This window comes from Carassius gibelio, chromosome A2, assembly GCF_023724105.1.
Source record: "Carassius gibelio isolate Cgi1373 ecotype wild population from Czech Republic chromosome A2, carGib1.2-hapl.c, whole genome shotgun sequence".
Classification (NCBI taxonomy): Eukaryota; Metazoa; Chordata; class Actinopteri; order Cypriniformes; family Cyprinidae; genus Carassius; species Carassius gibelio.
In genome coordinates this window covers 9,398,181-9,414,068 of record NC_068372.1, presented here as the reverse complement: position 1 = coordinate 9,414,068, position 15,888 = coordinate 9,398,181, and the positions used below count along the sequence as shown (strand labels likewise).

The window sequence follows — 15,888 nt, the reverse complement described above, 5'->3', positions numbered from 1 at the left end:
TCCATAATTTAGACATTAAGATTCAAGTTTGTACATAGTCGTGTATGCTGAATCAGTACATTTATTCAAGCAGCAGATCTCTGAATCATTGCTGAATGAATAACATGCAAACGTTTTCTGGAGAGGTTTCCCAGAGTTCAATGATTAGTCAACAGAATTGATCTAGTGACACATTTAATTGCACACAGCTCAAAGCATAAAAGCTTGATGGTGACAAGCAAATGATGTCATGAAGTTGTACCTCAAGTTTAAGGGCAGAAACATGTGAACATTCATATTTAGCATACAGCAGAGATGAATAAACCAGTTCTGATTTTAGTTTTTCATTTCCTTATCACGGACTCACCAACAGCCTGAGGTAATCCATAGAAACTGTGCATGTAGGGACATACTTTATGCACAACTGATAAAGATTAATTTATGTGGATTCACAATCCGTACTTTTCACAGCAGTTTTTTCCCCCCCGCTAATTCCACTAAAAGTCTTTGATGCATTCTGCTTTAAGTCACAACAAAAGAAAACATAAAAGACATTCTTTAGAAAATAAATGTGTTGTAGTATTAATCAAGGTGGCTTGACGTTTCAAACATAAGAAGGTAAACAGTAGCAGCTTTGTCTGAATACATGTACAGACTATGATGTCAAGATTTTCGGGTGAGCTATTTTAATTTACATGTAATAAATAACCTGTTATGTCCTGATTATGTAGTTAGATGCATTGACAGGCACCCCAAGTGCTATTAAAGATGGATAATAACCGCTAAAGTGGGTGCTATATCTTAAGATAAGGACACAAAGCAATGCCTGCTGCTTCTGTTCTGTGGTAAAATGATCTTGTACTCAGACTAGTTTTTTGGTGAGACAAGAGATAGGCGGTTATGTTCCTACAGTCAAGAGGCCTCATAGACTTTCATTGTGAGCGCCTTTCTATCAACACATTGTCTTTGCAAACTGAGGCATGTCACAGATCTCAATTGGTATTTACCCTGGATCAATCCTTTATAGCAAAGATAACAAGACTTGGTGTGGATGAACAGTTTGATATAAAACATGCCTTATTTACATTTTATTTTAGCATTTTATACAGCTAATTAACTTTACTCCAACAATATTTCAGCTTTGTGATGATCATACATTATGGAGTGAAGACATTATAAGTTTAATTTGTTGATGGATAATTATATATAACAACAAGGACTATAGCACTATAGTTGCATGCATAATTTCATATCCCATAAGAACAAAATACACGTCCTCACATTTATGATGAGAAAATGTAATGAAAACTGATTTTTTTTTACAGAAAGCCAGGACTGGATTTCTAGTATGCCCAATGAAAACGATGTTTTCCCATTTTTTCATTTGCATGTCACACGCATTTTTTTAGTTTCTAAGTTGTTGCGTGCAATATAGCTGTTGTGCAGGCTGTACAATGTTATTTATATTGAAAATTAAATTTTCATATAATTTTGCAGCCATACTCAAGCCCAAAATCCTGTCTTTATTTAACCTGCAAGCATTTAGGTACTTATAAGGTACCTAAACTTATAACTGAAATATATAAGGGAACATACAAATCTAAAGATGTATAAGAAATTATTCACACCACAAATTCAAACACATTATTAAACTAATTTGTTCACCAATGTGTAAATATTAACATACATAGCTTTTAAATATTTATTATTATGTTGGTCCTCAATGCCATTTTTTTAATTCAGTAACATGTGGTAGCATGTGGTGTCACACTGCGAACACATATGACATTTCATACAGAAGTCATCAAGTGCTTTTAAGTCTATATTTTGACTCACTTTTTAGAATCCATTTTTTTAATCCCATTTATTTCTCATCCTGTATTTTTAGTGTAGGGCTTCCTGAAGCAAGCCGGGATAGGAGGGAAGCAAACAGTCGATACACTGCGTCAGATCACCCATAAAGCCCTGATTGTCATTGACACATTCATGTCGATCAGACAGTAACAAGGGAACAACTCCGGTTTTTCTCGCTCCACATTGCGTATGTTTGCCAGGACCATACGGTTCCACATTTCTCCAGCAGGAGGCGCAACTGATGGCAGAGCCCCCACCGCCACTCACTGTAATCAGCATCAGGTTCTCTGAAAGACCCCTCAAACCACAAGACTCCCCCGATCCGTCTTACACATGGCCGGCTCCAAACATATGGACACCATTTAGGGAGCCGATGATGGAAAGGTAAGCTGCTTGGAGGAGCCTCGCGAGAACAGAGGGACCCTAATGGATGCTGTGAGACACAGCAGTCAGAGGGTCTCTGCTTGCAGCATAGTGAATATAGACTCTACAGGGCCGGCTCGATGCATAAGCGAACTAAGCGGCTGGGGGCCCCCCAATCATTTTTTTTTTTTTTTTTTTTTTTTTTTTTTTTACAATTAAATAACTTAAACAAGTGATATAAATGAATGGATTAATAAATTAATAATCAACGAATAAATGAATTATTCAAGACAAGAAAAATCTTATTTACCGACAACTGTTGCTGTGTCTGCTAGCGTTTGAGTCATGCGCAATTACGCATAGACACCTCGCGTGCATTGACAATTCGCGCCTGCGCGCAAGTGCGCGTCACTGTAATAAATGATAATCCATGTCACAAAAAGATGTATCCCTCTGGTGCCGAAAAGAGAAAGAAGAAAAGGACATAAAGTTGGCTTGACGTTGGACGTTCAAGAGTCTCAAATTTAGGGACCGTCTCTAAAGTTACATGCGATATTGGTATACACTTTTCTAAAGTCACTAGCATTTGAGGAGAATGACTTACAGTCATAAAAACAACTGTAATTATTCATCTAGGTGTCAGCTATAATGCACAATTGAATATAATGTTGAATATTTATTAAAATAAACTGTAAATCATATGTAAATTATGCTACTTTTTCACATGGGCTCAAAGGCAAATTTGAAGCTCAATAGCATTTGAGGACTTGTACATTTGTACATTTACCTTATACCTTATACATATACCTTAAATCATTTAGGTAAAAACAGGGCCTGTTTATCACTTTCAGCCACATTCCTGTTAAAGGTTTTTTTTTTCTTTTTCAGGTTCCCTTACGAAAATTACCCATGGTTTTCCTTTTGCATGATTTCTTAATGCTGAATACTATGAAATAAATTAGTCATAATAAAGTTATAGCCATAGGTAAATGTTGAATGGTACAATTGTAATTAGTAAATAATAAAATTTATTCTTTTACTTTTTTATTTGATTAAAGTTCTATTTTCTCCCCTATAGTAGGTGGGTTTTTTTCCATCATCATATTTGAGGAAGGGGGGTACAACAATACAGTCCTGCTGTCCTGCTGTCATCAGTGACTTTGCCTCCTGAAAAGCTAGGAAGGAAAAATTTGGAGGTCATTGTTGTACAATTGTCATTGTTGAATTCTGTTCTTATGTTTGCTTTTAAGTTTTTAAACTTTTTTTTTTTTTTTTTGTTGTAGCATTATATTTTTTATTATATTAATGTTTGTCTATTTTGGTTTCATTTAAAAGATTGCACATTTAATGCACATTTGCATATTTATTTCATGTTTTATGACAGTTTGTATTCAGAAGTTTAAGAGTGAAGTATGTTAAGTATTGGTTTTTATTTATTTTGTATTAATAAATAACCTCACTGTATTCATTTATAATGTAACATTATAGCATGACATTTGTGTCAATAATCTTGAAGCACAGGTGACTCCGCGTGGTGGGAGGGAGGCCCCCAAATCAAATTCTGCTTAGGGCCCCCAAGAGGCTCCGGCCGGCACTGATGTAGACTGAGCTTGAAAGTTGCTCTAAACAACAATCAGTGATGGAGACATCTTATAAAGCCTTTAGGTGCACAAAGAGAAAATAAATCAACACATGAGAAATTCAACACTGAACATACTGCAAAAAGCACTACACTAACAAGACACCTGTGTACGGTAGGGTACATTTATATGAAAGTATATGATAGTAAAATGTCGTTTATGCGCTGAGGAAACAAATCTCACACATTAAACAGCACGTGTATCTGTCAAATCGTCTGTCAGGATCACATTAATGCATTAGCTTAAAGTTTAAAATAAAGCATTCTCATGTTTCAGGCAGCTTGGATCACGCATCCTTACCGCAACAGCTCAATCTGTTTCATCCGCTATTTTTAGACGCATTTCGTCCATAGAAATGCGTTTTTCACTGCTGTGATTTAACTGACTGGAGGAAGTTTTCGACGCGACTAATCGATATGACATTCGTTTCGATTATTTTAATTATCGATTAGTTGTTGCAGCCTATGACGTTAACTGCCCATATTTTAATTGAAGATATGTAATATTTAAGACAATATAATTTCGAATTTTAAGCCGATTGCATAGGTTTTAATGCATATCAAAGATATGAACAGCTGAAAATTATAACTGACCTATGCATTTACTAAATAATAACGTGGAAGACAATGAAACCCATACATCCCTCCTTAACTATTTAAAGAAAAAGAAATGTTTTTTGCCAAGGGGGCATCTTATTCTTTCTTACTCTATTAACTGGAAACGTTACTTCTTGCAAAGTATCCAAGCAAACGTGACACATCTGAGGCAAAATTACATTTAGTCTTGTGTGTTTTTCTCCAGTCGAATCATGATTATGAACAAACCTGCTAATCCAAGCTGAAATATTCAGACTGTTGTAATAAGCGTTCATTTTCCTACATTTATCGGTTTGTCAAAGGATTTTCGCTTACAGAAGTAAGCCGCCAATGACGTAAGTAAGCAAGTGCTAATAAGAGAAATAATATGTATTTTATTTTTTGCCTGACTTCGAGTGTTGTAAACGTCATGTATCCACAGCAACATCTCCGACCACAGCCTTGTCTCTCTTCTTCCACTGTTGGCCAGTGAAAGTCAAAGGGAACTGCTGGCTCCACACCGCCGCCTTCCGGAGACTATATGTGAATGCAAGTAGAATGTATAAAAACAGTTAATGCTCTTGCTGTTGGTTCTGTTCAGAATTATTCACCACTTAACTGCAATTAAATGTTTATCAATACTTTTTCTAACGTATATTTAACATTTTATTTTTTATCAATTCTGAACAATCTAAATTGAATATCAAAGTATATAACATTATTAATAGTCAACACACACACACATATATATACATATATATACATATATATATATATATATATATATATATATATATATATATATATATATATATATATATATATATATATATATATATATATAAACATTATCATAATATTTTTTATGAACTGGATATGGCAACCAAAAATAAAATGTAAGATATGATACATATCTTAGCAATATTGGCATGTCAAACCACTCAATATCTTTCAGTGACGCTGTGGTCTTTGGCATTTTTTATCCAGCTAAACAAGCCAATGAAATAAATAAATGAAGTAATCATTTAAACAGCACAACTGTTTCAACACAACTTTGGGTCAAATATGGAGTAACCCAACTATTGGCTTATATTTTTTAATTATATTTTTAACCCCAAAGTAGGGTTAGTCCATATTTGACTCATAGTTGGCTAGAAACAACCCAATATTTTTCAGATTGAGGGTAGAAATCATGACAGGATGTAATCAATTACAGACCTGGATAGAACTCTAGTGAGAACATAGTTTCTCGTTTTCAGTCCTTTTAAGCCAGTATTGACAGCTCAAAGATGGTATGTTTCATTTAACCTACTAGATTGCACTCTTATGCTCCTTACTGTTCATGTATTATTTTGTTTAATTACTTTGATTATGTCATTATACAATTTTTTTTTTATTGGTAATAAATATAAGCAATGTATACTCCTGCTTATAGGTTTATTGGGTAGCTGACACACCTTAGATAACTGTTGGTTAAATTACAAACAGATTGTGAAGATCTTCACCTAACTGATAAAAAATAAAAACACATGCAATTTTTTTTTATATTTTATTTTAGTCCAGGTCTGTTCCTCTTCCTCTTTACTCCTTCACGCTATCATACAGTATATAAAGCATCATCAGTTCTGAAAAAAAGCTGAATTGCTAAGCTACATTCTGGTAAACAGTACCACAACGACAAGAATATGTGCAAGAGAACTACATTTTTCAGGTTCCATATTCTAGAGGGAAGGAGGCAGCTATTAAATTACAAAGAAAACAAGTAAAAGAAAAGCAATATAATGCGTGATAAGAGACAATTTTTACATCTGTGATTTCGATTTGCTGACTAGCTTTCTTTTTCGTAACACTTCATCCTGTGCAAATTTCTAAATGGCTGTTAGGTTGGGGGGGGGGGGGGGGGTTGCAATCAAAAACACATTAAATAATAATTTCTGCACAATTATTTCAGGAATGAACGAGAAGTCAGGAATTACAAATCACATCACTGCTTGTGACATACAACGATTTTTACATAACATCAAGATAAATTTGAAACAAAAAAAATAACAACAATAATAACATTACAATTGATCGCAATGCAATTTTATGGCTTTTTGATTTTTCTTCATTAACAAGGCACCAGAGAGGAATGACAAGATTGCTGCACCTCATAGATGATAAACCAATAAAATCAGCACAAAGCCTTCAAGAGAGGCTCCTTGTTAAAGTTGCAGCATGTGGAACTGGCAAGGAGAGCATACTTGATAAATCACTGGTCCTCTTTACATGCCCATTCGAATACTCTGAATGATCTGGAATATTGCTGAGAAGAGAAAAAACAAAACACACACACACACACACACATTACAGAAGGCAGACATTCCAACCTTCGGAAAAGTTGAGGAGGAAGAGTATTGAAAACCTGCACTTGGTGAAGTCAATGCTTAACATAAACGCCATCTTCAGGATTAAGCGGGATATAATGGGCCACTGTGCTCTTTTCTCTCACAAAAGAAAACTATTTGCTTTTCCCAAAACAGTGTCATCTCTAACAGTGAAAACCTTACGCTTCTCCACAGTACAAAAGTTAGGGCAAGCAAACAGAGTGCAAGATGACTGAAATAACACAACCAAAATGTCATTTGTTCAAAGCAAATATAATCTGGTAAAAACTGGCAGCAACCCATAAATAAGTCAAGAGCATGTGCCATATCAAATCTGGATGGAGCTGTTTATGTCATTGTCAAAAAGGCTAAATCTTTTAAGCTATGTATCAAAAACTTTAAGCAAGCTGGCAAGTAGATCCATTGCTCTTCAGGGGAGCACTTTAGCACTTGTTGGCAATGTTCTTCAATGCCGTTTTAAGAGTAAGAGCACCTGCAGATCCACGTGTTGTCCCCAGTGAAAATAAGCAGATAAAGTCATGCTATCAGTCCAGCCTTGTCCATGTAAATAGTGTGCATTATTATCTTGGCCTTCACTACAGTGCAAGGTTTCACAGTGTGCCAAAAAATGAGTGGAGGTCAGCTTTGTCTACCTACCTTGGACTTAACAAAAATGGCAACATATGCTAGTATAAAAATAAAATACTATTTAATTTAACATAATGTGTTTATGATTTGATCTTAAATATGACAGATCACTTGGAAATCTTTTGTGTTGGTAAGTAACTCACCTGAGCCGCAGACAACAAAGATGAAGAGCGCCAAGAGCCACGGTCCCACCGAGACTTTATCATCACTGACGTTTCTCTGCGTGAATTTACATTAGCGCTGTTTTTAGTTGTATAGTAGTTAGTAGTAACGCAATGAGGTTTAGCAATGAAAGCATACAATGTAGTATTAAGAAACACTATTTCACTGCAAAATCAATAATTCCTAATATTAATAATAATACCTTTAAACGCTTCACTTTAAAATCAAGTTAATACCTTACGTTAAGTTAATTTCACTTCCGTTGTTACATTATGGAGCATCAAGAAGATTTGTCATACCGATGCTTTGACGTTGCCTCTCTGGGTGATGTTTTTGCTGTGTTTCTCGTTGGCCATACGAATCCTCTGTTTGGCGACCATCGTTAAAAATGCTGGTGGTTTGTAAAAGTGAGCTGGTGACGGTTACAAATACTGCGAACTCAAACTATTGAGGATGAAGAGAGAACTACGTCGATTTTTTTTGTCTACGTACACAGAATGTAAGCTCCGCCCATACCGGAAGATCACAAATGGACTGATGCACGGACCCGCCCGTTTTTTGAATCATTTATTAAATTTAGTTTTTAAAAAGTTTTACAAGCCTTGCGTATTGTGTAGAGCTTGATCGATACCTTCAATTGGCATATAAATCTTGGATTCTTGCACAGTGAGTGTACGTGGTGTTTAAAAAGTTACATATTATTTGTAACATGTTTAAACACGTTTAAAACAATTTAATGTGGTTTAAAACAGCTAGGAGAAGTGTAAATTTATATCTGGAAATAGCTAATGTTATTTAATGAAGGACTATTCATTTATTAGTTGACTGTCTACAGTTTGCAGTTAACTGAACTTGAAAATATACATTTTTAATAAGCGCTATTATTGCGTGACTACGTAAGGAAGCTGAATTGTTATGGATTTTTATTTTAATTCATACCATACATACGACTTAACATTGTTTCAACAAATACAGAACAATAGAAAATAATCCATATCATACAATAATTATACATTTTTTACTTTTCAAATATTTTTTTATGCCTATCCAAGGCAAAACATTGGAATTATGGTCTACTAAATTATTTTTTATATATATTATTATATATTTATATATATATAATATATATTTTTTGTTTTGTTTGTTTGCTTTTGTTAACGTCATCAATTGTTCAATTGTTCTTTGAAACGAACTGTTCAAAAGAACAGATTCGTTGAACTGAGAGACTTTCTTCGTCAAAATATGTGACCCCACGTCAAGCAATCGCGAACCAATCCCAGCGTGGCTTCCTGGATTACCCGTATGAAATTCAGTACACCACTTCCTGTTTTCAGTTCACTCACTTATCGTTGTTTGAGAGATGCGCTGGTTACCTCTCTCGGTCGTGATATTATGGGCCTGTTATCTTTACAGTGTCTCTGCAGATAACAGTGCCGTCAAGAAAATGAAGGTGCAGTTTGCCACGGGTCCTCTTCTTAAATTCCAGATCTGGTGAGTGAGAGTTTGGGCGTTTTTATGTCTGTCCCCGGTACAAGCCGACCAGAGTATGACATTGTTGATGGTAGCTCTGCTTGACGTGATTAACCTCGCAGAGATATATTAACCACACTTAAGCAACGGAATGTGTACTGTAACAGTATACAAAGAGTGTTAATGTGTCTCATATGGCACAAGTAGTCTCGCAGATAACCTCGGTAGGATGTTATAATCGTCCAGTAATCTGGTGTTAAGTGGAGAGCTGTCATTTGAGGATCAGCCCATGTGTCTGTGTGCTTGCACTTAAGTCATTTGAGACGCTGCACGTTTAATAATGCAGCATTCATGGATTTATAAAGCCAATTTGAGGCTACTTTAATATATAGTTTCCAATGGGAGATCATTTATCACAGTCTGAAATGGGAAACGTTATTTGTGTAGTTACTGCACAAGAGTCGGTAGTATTTCATGTCAGCCTGTGGTAGTGAACCAAAGGCTGTAAGGTGTGTCTTGTTTGTTTTCTGCAGTATCTCCTGAGGATACAAGCGGGTGTTTGAGGAGTACATGCAGGCTTTGTCCCAGCGGTACCCAGACATCCGCATAGAAGGAGAGAACTACCTTCCTCTGCCTGTCTACAGGTGATCGCTTACAATACAAACCACTTACATGTCTTCTATCCTTGTGGCCTCACACACTCGCACATCTTTGCAAAAGAATAACCACTGACTTCCAAAACTTTGGAAAAGTTTATGATTTTATGATAACTGCTTTTAAAGAAGTCTCTTGTTTCACCAAGGCTGCAGTTATGTGACACACACTTATATTGTTGAATAGTATTTAAAAAAATTATTTCAGAAGCATATTCAGAATTCATTCTAATTTGCTGCTCAAGAAACATTTATTATTGTTATTCTACAAATTCTACTAGTGTATGTATGTGCATGTATTTGTGTGTGAAATATTTATTTATACAGTGTGTGTTTTTTCTTTCTTTATTCCCCTCCAGGCACATTGCTTCCTTTCTGTCTATGTTTAAGCTGTTGTTAATCGGTGTGATCATTGTGGGCAAGGATCCATTCGCTCTATTTGGCATGCAGGCCCCAGGTCTCTGGGTTTGGAGTCAGGAGAATAAGGCAGGACCTCAGACTTTTCCAATTGAGATTTTTTTTTTCATTTGGAGGTTTAGAATCTTGTTCTTAACTAGAATCTATTTGAGTAGTAGGTTCCAAATACAATCTTTTCCCCCATGGAGCTCATTAGTTTGTCACCTCAGTGAGTGTAATACACAAGAGACTAAAGAGCAAGCTCCCATGTTAATGTTCACCTGACTCTTTCTGCACTATTTCTGAAATGTAGGCATTAAAGTCCTCTTGAACTAGAAGCTGTTGCCAACTTTATTTCAGTATAGTGACATATTTCCGACTGAAATAGAATATTACAGAGAGAAGGAATGAATACCATAACAGAGCGGAAGCAAATATTCAGATTTTAATCAAACATTATCAAGAAGACAAACTATTTTTTTTTTTTTCAGTGGATCAACTCAAAACTAGCAGTGGGCGCTAACAAAATGAAATTTGTAAATATGTATTTAATGTGGATTTAATAGTAGAGAAGAAAACCATTGGCATTCTTTAAACTTTATTTATTTTACTATTATTTTTTTGTGCGTTTCAATGTGAAAAAAGTAGCACACAAGTTATGTATAAACTATCCACAAAAAATAAAGTATTCAAGTATGTACAAACAAACTAGCTGCAGCAGTTCTTGTTTTCATTTTTTTTTAATATTTATTTTATTATTATTATTTTTTTTTTTTTAGATATATGCCTGTATGATGGTGTTCTTCTTCAGCAATATGATCGAGAATCAGTGTATGTCTACCGGTGCTTTTGAAATCACCCTCAATGGTAAGCGTATATTAAATTCATAAATTGACCATTAAATGTATATAATTTCGTTAATATAATACCTGTTTTGTAATGAGTTATTTTATTTGTAGTGTATTTATTGTATATTAATTTACCTAAACCTTCACATATTTATTATTTTTTTTTTTTATGGGATGATTGAATGATTTTAAAGTTTAGAAAATCCATTTCTGACCCTTTTCAGAAAAACATAACCTGTCTTGACCCACGGCATTCATGCTCTTTTTATGGAATACCACATGAAAAGTGTATTATGCAAGAAATAGTTTATCATATCAGAAGAATTAGAGTTGTTATGTCTATCAGACGTATTAAGCATATGGTTTTATTGACATCTTTAAAGTAAAGAAGTGTGGCTTTAGTCTAATTCTGTGGTTTAGTCTGGCCAAAGTTAGAAAAATGACTTGGTTGCATTATCACCAAAGTAACACTATTTTGGGGCATTTTTTGGTTAGATGTTCCAGTTTGGTCCAAGCTAGAGTCCGGCCATCTGCCTTCCATGCAGCAACTGGTCCAAATTCTGGAGAATGAGATGAAGATGAACGTGCACATGGACACACTTCCACACCATCACTCGTAACCCTGTCTCTGATTCACTGAATGGAGCTGACGACCCCTCCTCGTATGTTCAACCATCATTAGCCTACCATATATGAAATCAATTTTTATTCAAAATATTGTCTGTAAAAAAATCTGTAATGTATACACAACAATGTTTGGGGTCAGCAAGACTTTGTTTCTTATGCTCACCAAGGCTGCATTTGTTTGATTTGATTCGGATAAAAAATAAAGAAAAAAGTAATGTTGTGAAATATTTTTACAACTTAATCACCAATCAGCATTTGTGTTAGGGGTTAGCACCCCTAATTTGTGTGGTAACAAATAAAGTAAAAGCACTAATATTGTGATCTAGTATTACTATTTATAACACTAGCTAGCTGTATTTCTACTTCAATATATTTGAAAATGTAATTTATTCCTGTGTTGGCAAGGCTGAATTTTCATTTGCCATTACTCTGGTCTGCAGTGTCACATGATGCTTTTGAAATCATTCTAACATTTTTCATAATTATTTGACGAGTATAAAGTTTTTAGAAGAATGGCATTTGAAATACAAATGATGTAACATTTAAAATCTTTACTGTTATAAAAATATTTTTAAAAAAACTTACCGATGCCAAACTTTTGAACAGTAGTTTAACAGGGGAAACGGCAACTACACAACACTAAATTTGAAAAAAAAAAAAATGTCATTGAACTTTAATGTTTTGATTGTTTTCTTAATCTCAGTGTAGTTTAGCCAACATTATGTTCCGCTATAAGGAAAAAATGTATATTCATTTTCATGAAACCGTGAGTTAGTGGATTACTAGTGATATTGCTTTTTCCCCTTTTGAATTAATTGTCTTTGTATTTTTTCCACATTGTCTCTTAGTTCTATGGTGAAGCTCTCCTACGGCTGTGAGGTGACATTTATGAAGGTTTGCCCTGAAAGTAAAGACTACTAGCGCACACCCGATGTTCTGCGTTCTCCTCACTGTGCCCCTCGGAGATGCATCACCTACAGATGCTGGTGTGGGATCTACGGCAACAACAGTGGCCATATAAATATGATTGCAGCCCATATCTTGTGCAATAACCATTTGGTTCAGGTCAGGATAAATGTTCACAAAGACTACAGTTTCCATTTTAGTCCAGTTAGCTCAGTCAACAGAATTTATGATGGCATATGTTTTCTTCACATGCAACTGTATGGCTAAACCTGGTCTTTGTTTTATTTAATAAGTAGATATGAGATGCTCCTAACTTAAACACCCAACCCCCATCATGATCATTTTACATCTTATTAACATTTATTATATTTCTGAGCCCTGGTTTTTATATTGCTTTGTATAGCTTAAAATGTTTACTAAAAGGAAAATAAAATGTAATCAAACAAAAGTTTTTTACAGTCACATTTACAAGTTACATTTTACATTAATGTTTGAAATAATACTGAACCATTAGAAAACAACTGATTTCTTTTCATTAAACATGCTGTTAAATATGGTTGTTCGCTCGTTAGTCCTGTAATGTCATTAACCTAGTCCAGAATTGGGTTTAGTCTGGTCTTACCCAGATCACTTCAGGTGAAAAGTCTTATCTCCATCTAAGAATCCTTGTGAGCTGAGATTTTCAGTTAATGCATTTCGTCTAATGAAGGCTTCATCTTATTTTGGTTATTGAAATGCACGATTTACACCGTACAAAAACATTCAGCTTAATAGCTTTTCAACATGGCTTTATACTTCTATAATTGGAATACAAAGATTTTGATTATATTGCAATAGCTGGAATTTGATAATGTTACATGTACAATTACACATACAATGGGATTACTAGCAAAAGATTTGGGTCAGTTCATCTAGCATCCAGATCACCTTGTGAATTCTCTCTACTAGTCTAGACCTTCGGCTTCACACCAAGGACAATAAATATAATGTTTTAATAATCTGTTTAATTCTAGGAAAATGGTGAAGTCCACACCACAGCTACAATGATAATGCCACAGAGTACTAATATAGCTGAATACATTTTTTTTTCTTGCTGAACAATTTTTTGCTGATGAATGATAAAAACAAAAACAGAGTCAACTCAGAATCCACTAAACTTTAAAAAGCTCAACTATTTAAACTGGCAGGCGACAAAACCATGGCGTGTGCTTATAATGAACATTCCTAATGTGAATGCCAGTAAAGTTATCATTACAAGGGAAAACTAGACTGTATTATATTCTGATTGTGAAGACAGCCCAACCACAAATTTGAATTCATTGCAAGTAATTGAGTGCCCAAATGTTGACGCTTGAAAAAGCGCATATAGCCATCATGACGACAATCCATAAAACCACAATAGACAAATCAATATCTTCTGTAGTGAAATTACACAGTAAGTGTGTGTAAGAAAGACTTTAACCATTGACCATCACTTACGGCCAACTTTTGTACACCTTCACGAGAGGGTGAATAAATGGTAAGTAAATGTAAACATCGTGAAGCTCATGCGAGAACTAATAACAGTCCTCTGGGGTTTTATGTCACTTCTTGAGTGACCTTCACAATCATCCAAATGTACAGTAAGTCATATACATCCACACATTTAATCAAGTGAAATTTCTCATGATGTTTTATACGCTTTTTTGAGCATGTCAGTTCATGGACAGGCCTGCAGACGTGTGTTAAAGGCCTTGACTGGCTCTTCCATTAGTACTCTGTGGCTCAAACTCTGTATTCTTCAAACCAGTGAGTGGAGGTAAGGTGGAGGTCTGACCCGTAGGAGTGTTAAGCTGGACGGGAAGGCTTTGCCCTCCTGTAACTGTATCAGAGCCATGTGAAGGCCAACCCTGCATGCCAGAAGTACTAGTTCCTCTGCACATGAGGACTTGAGGAGGTATGTTGTGTTCTTTGGACTATAAGCAAAGACATGGCAGACACAACATTTAGCTGGACCGATCTGAGTTGAGTAGTAAGTTTAACATATCAAGAAAATGTCTTGAAACTAGAATTGGCAATCAGATTAAAAATAAAAGACCTGTGTACTTTCTTACTGATTTACAGCTGCATACTTTGAACCTGGATCTAAACCCCTATATTCCTGTTGAGTGACAGAACGAGTGGTCTCATGGTCTCAGAGAGGTTGGTGATTGAGCCTGGTCTGCCCAGCTCCATGTTCTGATCCTTCTCCCGCCTTCATCTAGACTCCGTCCACCCCAAGCATCCATACTCAACCTGCTCCACGGGAAACATATGCCACACCAAGGCAGATTCAGTTATTGTATATAATTTGTGTTTTTGCTGTTCAATGAACTGAGATACTTCACCCAGAAATGAAAATTCTGTCATCATTTACTCTCTTCCTCGTGTAGTTTCAAACGTAAAAAAATTTTTTACCGATTAATTCAAAATGTTTAATATTGTCTTATCTTTTTAGTCCATCCACTGAAAGACCACAAATCAAAAATGTTACAACTTTAAAGGGATACTCCACCCCAAAATAGTTTTGTGACTGTCCCATAGACTGCCAAGTAAATTACACTTTCATGGTCCAGAAAATTATGAAATCCGCTGCACGGATGCACTGTTTTCATTCAAGTTAAAGCGTAAATACACATATAAAACGTATTCTTGTGTCATAGCTGACACAGAATAATGTACGCAGTTTGCATTCAGCGGATATTCTACAAAATGGTGCTACAGTGATGCGGAGAGATACAGAGGAGACCAATTGTTGAATGAAGTCATTATTTTTGTTTTCTTCGCGTGCAAAAAGTATTCTCGTCACTTCATAACATGGCTGAACCACTGATGGACTATTCTGGTGATGTCTTTCATACTTTTCTGGACCTTGACAGTGTAATTTACTTTGCAGTCAATGGGACATTTTTTGGAGGACAATATTATGTGTATTAAATATGCAACATGTTGAATCGGGCAAACTGCTGCTGACTTGTGACGACGAGTTGAACACGTATAAGCAATTGAAATGGTTTGACTTTAAAAGCTGGCTTGTGAAACAGGATTTCACTTTTACTTTCTCTTTATTGCTGTTTTGAATTGTGATTGTTGTTACTGGTCCATCTACAGACATCCTGTCCAAGCACATCATGTGGATACTCACTGTTCTTTGATACCACAAAACTGAAGTGAGCATCTCTATCTGCTGCTGTCTGATACTAAGCCAAAGGTGGGAATGAAAAGTAAACAAAATTATTTAATCCAGCATATTTCAGTTATATATATATATTGTTACAACATAATATATGCCATGTGCACTATCATTCAAAAGTTTGGTATACAATTATTTATGTTTTTGAGAAAGGTCTATTATATTTGCATTTATTTGATAATAAAATATC

At 35.2% G+C, this 15,888-nt stretch overlaps 1 protein-coding gene and 2 pseudogenes across 1 annotated transcript; 1 reads left to right on the top strand and 2 right to left on the bottom strand.

Moving 5' to 3' along the window:
* Positions 1–118: 118 nt before the first annotated feature.
* LOC127939588 (protein fuzzy homolog) lies at positions 119–2,276 on the bottom strand (annotated as a pseudogene).
* A 3,821-nt stretch (positions 2,277–6,097) lies between these two features.
* Positions 6,098–8,122, bottom strand: LOC128022308 (stress-associated endoplasmic reticulum protein 1-like). The gene is made up of 3 exons (XM_052609703.1): positions 7,887–8,122; positions 7,569–7,644; positions 6,098–6,716 (listed from the first exon to the last, which is right to left on the bottom strand). Exons 1-3 carry the CDS (start codon positions 7,965–7,967, stop codon positions 6,676–6,678), a joined length of 198 nt encoding a protein of 65 aa, XP_052465663.1. The 5' UTR covers positions 7,968–8,122; the 3' UTR covers positions 6,098–6,675.
* A 769-nt stretch (positions 8,123–8,891) lies between these two features.
* Positions 8,892–13,043, top strand: LOC128022300 (thioredoxin reductase-like selenoprotein T1a; annotated as a pseudogene).
* The last annotated feature ends 2,845 nt before the right edge of the window (positions 13,044–15,888 follow it).

Excerpts from the sequence above, each read along its gene's own strand:
- LOC128022308 (XM_052609703.1), bottom strand. The coding sequence starts at position 7,967 with ATGGTCGCCAAACAGAGGATTCGTATGGCCAACGAGAAACACAGCAAA. Across the intron at positions 7,645-7,886 it reads GAGGCAACGTCAAAGCATCG|AGAAACGTCAGTGATGATAA; the intron begins GTATGACAAATC and ends AAATTCACGCAG. Across the intron at positions 6,717-7,568 it reads CTTTGTTGTCTGCGGCTCAG|CAATATTCCAGATCATTCAG; the intron begins GTGAGTTACTTA and ends TTCTCTTCTCAG.